Below are 9,312 nucleotides of genomic sequence, written 5' to 3'. Positions count from 1 at the left end.
ACATCTGCTCTACTTTGGCCCTGCACAGCAACTCTCCTTCCTTCCCAGTCCCAGCTTTAGAGGAGGATAAAAACACAAAGCAGCACAAAGTGAGAATGAAATGCCCAGCAAGCACCAATATTTTGGTTTTCCAACTGTAGTGAACAATGGCATCACCACAGTATCCATATCCTAGGCTAGACATGAATATGGAGAGCTTCAAAACACCAGTAATACCAATAATCTGAGACAATGAAATGATATGAAAGGGAAAATATATGAAAAACATTAAATTAGATTAAAAACCACATACAACTGTTATAAGAGGGAAAAAATTTATTGGTCCTTTAGATTTCCAATGATTGCTTGTAATATGTTCAGCAAATTCATTCCAATATTAAATACAAAGGATTTCCTTACTTGCCATGTTAGCGCTAGCTTATTACTCAGTGGAAATGAAAGGAATAAAAAGCAATTTTGTATTTATAGTGAAATACATTATTATTTTCTCCTATTTCAGCAAAACACCTGTAAAGAACTGGGTTCTGTGCTCAGCACCCACCTTCCATGAAGGTGACTCTCACAGATCACAGAAGGCACTTGAAATTCCTGGAAGCTGGGACTTGGGGAAGAGGAGGGATAACAATAAGCTCCTTTTTACTAAGTGCAATCCTAGTATAAATTCAAGCAGCCACAAAGCATTAAGATACAAAACCTCAGGCAGACATGCTAATGAAGGGCTGCAAAGCTGGAGTACAAGGAGAGCTGCATGTCCCCTGCCTGTCAGTCGTCGTCTCCGCCGCAGAGGAGCAGCAGCGCTTTCCTGTAGTCCCCAGACGTGTCTTTCTGTCAATGCAGAACAGCAGCACCCTGAGTCACCAGAGTGGTTGCCAAGGAGGGCCCCAGCACATTACACATTCATCCCACCCACAGGAAATCCGCACGGATGACTCTCTGTTCAGGAATGACACAAGGAAATTCTCTGCCTCTTACACGAGAGCTGTATTTACACAGACAGACTGCCAGAGACAAAAAACCTTCAAAAACCTAGAAAACAGAGCTGCCTGTTGCACATTTGACACATTTGTCTGCAGGGGGAAGTCCAAAGGAGTAGCCCAAAGCACATCAAAAGCAACACATGGGCAAAGTGCACCTGCCTAGAAAGGTGCCAGCTCTGCTCCCTGTAATCAATGGGAAGCTCTGATACAAAATCTGTATGGGCCTGACAGGCAGTGCCAAAAAGAAACTCCACCCAGGGACCATAATGCCAAGAATGACCATAGAAAAATCATAAAAAAGCAGGACTTTTAATATAAAACAAGAGAAAAAAATAAAAGCCTTTTGGCTTAACTTTGCAGCAACAGCTGGCTCTGGATTTCTTGCCGGTTCCTTCCCTTCCTGATCCTTCCCATCCACTCAAAGGAAATTATGACTCAGAGTGGTTCCACAGTGAAACTCCTTTCACTTGGAAATGTTGCAAAGGGTTCCACACCACAACCCAAGATCTAAATTTCAACCTCATGCTAATTCAGACTCCCAGCCCCAGCATTATTTCCCTGGAGCCAGCACCCTCTCTGAAGCACTGCACAATAAGGAACCCCGACAAGAACAAGGAAATGATGCAGTAGCTAAATATGGTGTATGAGTAATTGCAATTTCAGAAAACCACATCATCTACCCTAGTGAACACTGGAAGGAAACTTTTTTCCATAGGATGTTTCCCCCACTTCAACAATACCATGTCAAAACTGCAGAGGAACTCAATCTCAGAGCCCAGGTCACCCAGCACTACCCACACCCACCCCCTGCCAAGAAAAACAACAGTGAAAACAGTGGCATCTCAATCACCCCTGCCTTCCCTGAGGACAGAACAGTAATTCTACCTGAATCGTTTGATACAATGATTTCGCAAAATTCTTTCTGAATTCTTGTCTAATATCCAGCAGATCAATTTCACTTCTTGAAACCATGACTCTGATCAGGGTGTCATCATCAGTGCCAGCCCCCTAAAGAGAAAAAATCCAATAACTTTCAAATACAAGCCTGTTCTGTACAGATGCTGCAATAAAACATGAAATACAAAAAACTATGGTACAACATGAAAGCAACAAATGGCATCTCAAACCACTTCTGCATTACAGTTCAGCTCCAAAACAGAATATTCAGGACATTATCATGAGACATTCACACTGAAATGTGGAGAACAGAGAAGCTCTGATCCCTGGACCTCTATCAAGTGCCAGATGCTCAGGCCTCTTATTTAATGCTTCATCTCAGGCTTCAACTGTGAATGCCCACATAAATTTAAAAGACCCCAGTTCCAAGCTCACACAGAAGCACAGCTGCTCACCACAGTCATGTGTAAATCCCCCCTGCAGTGCACCCTGAGGCTGCAGAACTACAGTCAGCTCTGGAACTGGGCACCTTAATCCCAGCAGTGACCAGTACAAAGCAACATCATACAGCAGGACACAGGCAGAGCAACTCATCCCATGAACTCTCCAGCTGTTCATTATGGGAGCAAAGCTTCACGAACCTTTTCCAACCACACAAGCATGCCCCACTCTGTCATCTTCAGTGCTTGAAGCATTTCACCTTCCTGTGCAGACCAAGGCCCTGACCCCTCTGCTCAGACAAGCCAGACTCCACACAAGCTGAAGCTGTACAAACTTTGACATGCTAACCTGCAGATGCACCTCAGGGAAGGACTTGGCCGAGCCCCCACGGTCATCTTCAGCCTAATGTCCAGGGCCACTCAATCCTTCTGGGTGCAATATTCTTAGATTACACCTAAAAATGGCCTAAAGCTGCTCAAAAGTTATGCCACAAGTCCAGTGGTTTCTGAGGAATAAAAGCCAAGTTCTGCCCTACCTATAATAATGAAAGCAAACTCTGTTCAGTGCAGAACCTCGCTATGACAAACTGATAAATTGTAGAAGTACAAACTCCTCTGTCAAAGTAACAATTGACAAAAAGCTTTCTCATCTGAAGTGTTGAATGATTTTTATTTATAGTAAAAAAATTGGGAGTCTCACAAGCACACATTGGTCAGGCTCCTCACAACAGAAGTGTATAAGAATCTAAAGTCCACAGGAAAATAATATTCTTTAAAAAAATAAAATTTAATAATTAAGAGAAGAGTAATCCTCCTCAGACAGCTCAGCCTACTGATACAATATTTTGTATTTTTCACCTGAATTTTACTCTACACAGTATCTACAGAAGTAGTACAGTACTTCTAAAAATTAAACTATCATTTTGTTTCTCATCGCTAACTCTCAAGCTGTCACCTCATCTTCTGACAAACACACTTCAGAGGTATCCAGCAAGGGGAAGGGAGGAATTCCTCAGGGAAGCCAATAACTTGCCTGGAAACAACAGACTACTCGCCTCTTGTTCAATTAATATTACCCACTGGGAGTTAAAAATTACAGCTTTCCCTGCTTATCTCTTCCCATCCAAGAGAAGGTGAAGCCAACAGAAACATGGATGCACTGTTAATGCAATTCCTATGAGTAATCCCTTGCAGCTGTTTAAGCCTTTCTTTTCTGTGCTTCCTTTTGCTTCTCAAAGAAGGATGGATAGTAACCAAAATGTGTTTCCAAAGCTACCTAATGCCCTCCATCTGCAAATACTCACACCCAAATCAAAGAGCACTAATTTGCACAATCTACATTATTTCCTTCCTCAGTACATTCACCACCTAAAGACACGAGTTTCATCAGCTGGGAAGCACCCAGTGAATATTGCCAGACATTTTCCAGTGTAGCAGCACCAAATCAAAAAACAGCGGATGAGACTAAAACGTCTGTGGTGTGACAAACCCACAGTGAACTCCAAGGAAACTATGAGTTGTTTGCATCCTCTCCCAGCCCTGCACTCCCTGAACCTTTTGCAGATACTTAATGATACTGTCAGCATTTACAGCGGCAGAAGGACAAGCTAAAGGGAGAGGAATTGTATCTGGAGAAGATGGAAAGTGACCTAGAGAAAACATTTACATACCTTCATGGAATAATACAGGGTCTCAGCAAAATAGGCAGGCACACTTCGGATGCATTTCACTGGAAAAGACAAATGATTGAATTATTGACTGCTATTAAATAAAGGGCCATCTCTGATTGCCAAGTCAAGGTGTGTGTCACCAGATTATTCTCTCCAGTGGTGTCATCTGGTTTGTTCCTCTGCTACAACTCTTTGGGTTCTGTGATTTAGAATAAACATTTATTTCTGATAGCAGAGAGACTTTACTAGTCAAACACTCCAACACTGTCCTAGATAAGCTGCCAGGAATACAGGTGAAGACAGAGCTCAGTCTCAGCTCTGGCAGAGGTGAACATGACCAAAACGAATGCAGTTCACCACTTCTTCTCCAGTCATAAAAATAGATCCCAGGTGATTGATTACCTTCCTAAAGGAACCCTGTTTTCACACCAGCCTCTGTGACAACTGCAGTTTCAGGAGGCCTGGGAGTAAACAAAGGCAGCCTAGTGCTAGACACGTAAGGACCCAATTACCTACTGCCAGAAGCAGCTTCTCCAAATCACCAGAGGTCTCCCGGTCAATGGTCTCTTCAATTTGGAAGCCGGAAATGGTCATGTACTTGTCAAACACTGCAAAACAAAGTGTGCTCCATCAGGGAACAGCCAACATTCCTGCCAGTGCCCCTCAGTTCAGGACAATGCCACCTGTGTGTCATTATCCACAGTTCAGGTGATATTGGCCACTCACTGTCTTGTTCTGAGCACCAATTTCCCATCAGATGCCCCTTGTACAGCCCTTCCCTGCACCTGGAAGGAACAGCTCCATGCATTATTCCCAATGGCCTAAACAGATTGGTAAAAGAGACTTCTGGATGGGCAAGGAGTAGGTGAAAAGGTATTGTCCCTCTATCATCAACTCAAAGTAGGCACCTCGATATGGGCTTGGCTTTTCCAGGCTGGATTTCAGGCACAAGCTCTCAGCCCCTCATTACCCACACTACCTACCCCTTCTCAAGTGAGAAACACTGCGGGTTCCCAAGATAGTGATGAACTTTTCTTCATCTGTTCCCCACTTCAGCTCCCCAGCTCTGAATAAAACCTGTTATGAATTCAAGAGATCAAAACACCAGCATTTGTTTTGTGTCCATGCATCCTGTTGAAAAGATCTATTTGTCTCACTCTAAGTAGCATTAAATTTACTAACAAGCTATAGCTGGAGGAGAAAAAAATGAAATTAAATTGCCAAGTACTGAATTTCAGAAATAAATGAAAATAATCTGAAATTTACTTGTGACAGCATTTCCATGAGTAATGCAACTTCAGGCCCTGAAACTGATTGTGCATAGTCCTCTTCATACGGACTGAAGATTGCTAAAACTGTGATAATACAGCAGATAAAATTTATTCACATAACTGCCTTTTCTGCCTTTTTTCCCTTCCGTTTTTCAAACAGAGTAGCAAAACTTTGTTACATGATGGCTCTTCAACAGCAGAACCACGCCAACTTAGCCCAGGTGTAAGTTTTTCAAGAAGGAGGGGGAAACGGATCTAGAATCTCTCAGAAAGAGGATTTGCAGGCTGATAAATTCTTAGCTGCTTGAAACTACATTTTAGCCACAGCTTTAGCACATTCATGGCTTTTCAGGCAAGTCTGTATGTGATGCAGACAAAGACCTGGGTGCATTTTCAGCACCAGGAAAGTAAAGCACTCCAAAAGGTTGGAATGAGCAAGAGCCAGAAGAAAACGAGAAAGAAAAAGAAATTTGGAAAAATTCCCAACAGTTGGGAAAATTTGCCTTTTTCCAAATTGTGTGCTAAGCACTCTGTAAGGAGAAAGGTTGTACATATTATAGAATATATGATCTTTTCAATATTAATATAGAATAGAAAAAAGGTGGAGAGGAAAAAGCTCTCAAGGCACTCACTGCCAGGATATTTATTACAAATAACATATGCCCTCCAAATGAATACCAGCACTTTCCATCCAGCAGCAATTAGAAAATAACTGGATCTGTTCCAACTGTGTTGGGTGGTGAATGGAAAGACTATTAACTGAAGGTCCCAGCCCAAGTTAAATGTATGCAGCAAGCCACAGAGACTGTTTGGAAAACCAGGACCTTTTCAAGAGCTGGGTTTGGTGCCTCCTAAGTTTAGATGCTCATTTAAACTCAATTAAAGGGGCCAAAGAAATCTATCTAGCTACCAGGGCCAGTGCTTCACGTCTTTCCTCAATAACACAGGCCCAGCTAAAAGCAAGACTGAAAACTTCATGGAACAGTCTAGATCAAGATTCAAACATTTGTCCCCCTAATTTTCCAGCTGTAATTGTCACAGGAAGTTAACTTTAACAGCAGAACAACAATGCTTTCTGAATTTAAGTGGCAAAGGATAGGTCTGTGCCAGTAAAATGTATTTTGCCACTCTGTTGCTCCATCTTGCTGTGCTATCAGAAGAATGTTTTATTGATCTGATAGTCTGTGTTTACTCCGCATCACCTTGAACAATTCCTGTATTTCTTTCATCTCAGCAGACAATTTATGAGAGAAAAATGTCTTATGCAGAGTTGTTGAAATAGCTAAGAAGAAACATGTACTAAATGAGTTGTAACCAAATCACTGAAATAGTGACCATCATTCCAACAAAGCAAATGGCACCCAGCAAGAAACTGTCAAGGACACCGATTAACTGCTGGTATTCCTTTCAATCCAGAGCACAGGGTTAGGGAGCAGTCATGGACAAAGGATTAAATTCAGAGAGAAGTCCAAGTCAGGTATTAAGCAAGGAACTGTTAACATCTGAGTTTTCCAGCAGTGCTCATCAAACCTCAGCCTCTCTTCCAATGATCTACTTGCTGTTTTATTCAGGTCTCTCATTAAGTAACAAGCAAAACTGAAACATCAAAGTGCAAAAAGTTTTGATCACAGTATTTCAGATTTTGACACTTCTTTTGTCCAGAACATATAAAAAAAAAAAAATCCGCAGTGAACCTTTACTATCACTCTTTCCCATTTGAATTCCAGCTGCTTGCCATCTTTTGAGGTAACTCATAGAATTACCCCAAACCCTCAGTCAGTGACTCACCTGAGCATCCTGCTCAACAAGAGCCTCATCAACTCCAGCATCAGGATCTCTGTTCGCCTAAACAGAAATTCAGAAGTTGTTAACCTGAAGAATTAGAAGTCAAAAAGCATTTATCTGTTATATTGAGCCTGTAAGTTACTGTAACAAGTCATCCCTAATGCATCTTCTCCAAAACCATCTTGTTTTTCCCTTTTCCTTGCATGTGTCTGTATGAAGTAAGGGTCCTCTTCCCCTTTTGCCCTCAAAACCCCACACAGCAGCACCTGCTAACACCCATGGGCATCACAGAAGTGGTTTTCTTCAGTGATATAGAAATTACTCTGAAGAGAGCCCAAGGCTGACCCTGCACATCAGAGGAAATGCCTCAGCTCCAGAGCCAGTCCTGCCTAGCACCGGGCCCATCCAGAACCCAGCTTAGTAAGCAGGAAGTGGTAAGTGCCCCTAGCAGTGAAAGTCATCCCACAACAGGACACCAACCTGCAGCAGCACCACCAGCAGCCTCTGGAAATGGCCTGATGTTTCTCCTGTGATCTTATCCTCCAGGTCAGCTTCATACTCTGCAAAACAGCAACATCCACTCAGCACCTTGCAGGCTCCCTCACTATTTCAAGGGGAGAGCAAGGAAAGGCAAAAAGTCCACTTGACTCACAATTTGTAAACTCATCTTTAACACTCAGGACGTATTCTGCTTTCACTTACAACATAACACTACTCTAAAAATGGAAAATAGAGCCCCTCACACCTCATGTCAAGAACAGATTACTCAAAATATTTTGAAGTACAAGGTGACATGCATGGATTCAGCTCCTTAAGGAACTAAATAGGACACAGACATGGAGTCATGCTAAAATATGGCAGCCTCAATGTACAAAAAACATGAGCCCAAAAAAGTATGCTACTAATAAATTTTGCTCCAGAGGCTCTGTGTTTGGGCTCAAAATTTATTAAAATGTGAGAATTTCTTGTGTGGCAGGAATCTGCACAGAGCTAAAAGACATCTGTTGAATTTGACATTGCACTGAAAAACAAGCCCACAATCACAGGGTAAAAGCATCTACTCTTGTGGACAGCCAAAAGCTGCACCTGCTTTAGCATAAGTGCACTTGAACACAACAAAGAGCAAAACAAACTAAAAAAAACCACTTCTGTTTTTTTATATGATATCAGTTTTGTTTCAAATTACTGAAAATTGCCTTTCAGTCAAAAAGATGAAAATAATGGGTGGAGGAAATACATACTTTTGAAAGAATTCTAACTATAAAGTATGAAGCACCACAATCTGCGCTCATAAGCCTGAAATAAAAACTATTTCATTTTCCAATTCAAATTCTAGTTCCTTTTAATATGAAGTTCTGCAACACAGCAGAAAGAATTCCCTCTTATTGGACACATCCATCACTTCAGAGATAGACCTCATTTGAAAGATGAGCTAAAATCATATTAAAAAAACTGAACAGAGACCCTTATTTAATACAGAAAATTACCTTGCTGATAAACTTGTTTAATATTCTGCACTTCTGCAGGTGTTCTGGAGGCAAGAATTTCAGTCAACACTTTCTCATTGGTTCCTGCTCCCTGCAGGGGTGCAAGTATGAATCAGTTGATGGAATAACAAAAGGAAGAAATCCCTTTGACAATCAAAACCAAGCATAAATTTATACATTTGGATCAAATAAACAAAAAATATTTTCTTCTTTCTGATATACTGTGGGGGTTTTGAAGATAATTTCTCCCAGTTTATCTTGATTGTTTTCAAAACCAACCCAACAATTCATAAAAGCCCAGTGCTGCAGGATTCAGAGGGGCCCTTCCACACTCAAGCACAGCCAGCTGTGCCTCAGTTCTTTGCTATTACAATCAAGGACATCAAGAGAAGTGAATGGAGTAAGTTTGCATCTTAGCTCTAATTCATACAGTGTCTGTCACCAGCCAGGACATAGATAAGCACAGATCTGCAGCCTGCTGTGAACTGTGCTGTTAAACAAACCCCTTCTTCCACTGCAAGCACACTTTACAACAGAATTGCTAACCCAGATAGTTCCAGCAATCCTGCAGTTCTTAATGGCTGCAGAACCAACAGCCACTTTTACAAGGATAGAATTTACAAAAGCCAGCCCAATATCTTGTTTCCACAAATCTAAGCCTTTGTTTGCAGGAATAATCCACTGCTCTTTACACATAGAAAGGAGTCATTTCACAAAAGCAACACCGAAATGCAATACTGAGCATTTTTTGCTTCAGCATGTTATTTACAACCTTTCTTGTAAGG

At 41.6% G+C, this 9,312-nt stretch overlaps 1 protein-coding gene across 2 annotated transcripts in view; it reads right to left on the bottom strand.

The window, feature by feature from the left end:
• Positions 1 to 297: 297 nt before the first annotated feature.
• The window catches only part of ANXA5 (annexin A5), a 29,721-nt gene continuing 20,706 nt past the window's right edge, over positions 298 to 9,312 (bottom strand). For both annotated transcript variants that reach the window (XM_072928788.1, XM_002187807.6), the window contains 8 exons: positions 8,528 to 8,618; positions 7,521 to 7,600; positions 7,044 to 7,100; positions 4,968 to 5,061; positions 4,497 to 4,592; positions 3,985 to 4,043; positions 1,863 to 1,985; positions 298 to 825 (listed from right to left, as the gene is read on the bottom strand). In XM_072928788.1, the coding sequence (XP_072784889.1) occupies positions 763 to 825; positions 1,863 to 1,985; positions 3,985 to 4,043; positions 4,497 to 4,592; positions 4,968 to 5,061; positions 7,044 to 7,100; positions 7,521 to 7,600; positions 8,528 to 8,618 (663 nt within the window). In that variant the 3' untranslated portion in view covers positions 298 to 762. The remainder of the gene's footprint in view (positions 826 to 1,862; positions 1,986 to 3,984; positions 4,044 to 4,496; positions 4,593 to 4,967; positions 5,062 to 7,043; positions 7,101 to 7,520; positions 7,601 to 8,527; positions 8,619 to 9,312) is intronic.

The sequence above is a fragment of the Taeniopygia guttata genome, chromosome 4 (genome assembly GCF_048771995.1).
Source record: "Taeniopygia guttata chromosome 4, bTaeGut7.mat, whole genome shotgun sequence".
NCBI lineage: Eukaryota > Metazoa > Chordata > Aves > Passeriformes > Estrildidae > Taeniopygia > Taeniopygia guttata.
This window is presented reverse-complemented; position numbering and strand designations above follow the sequence as displayed.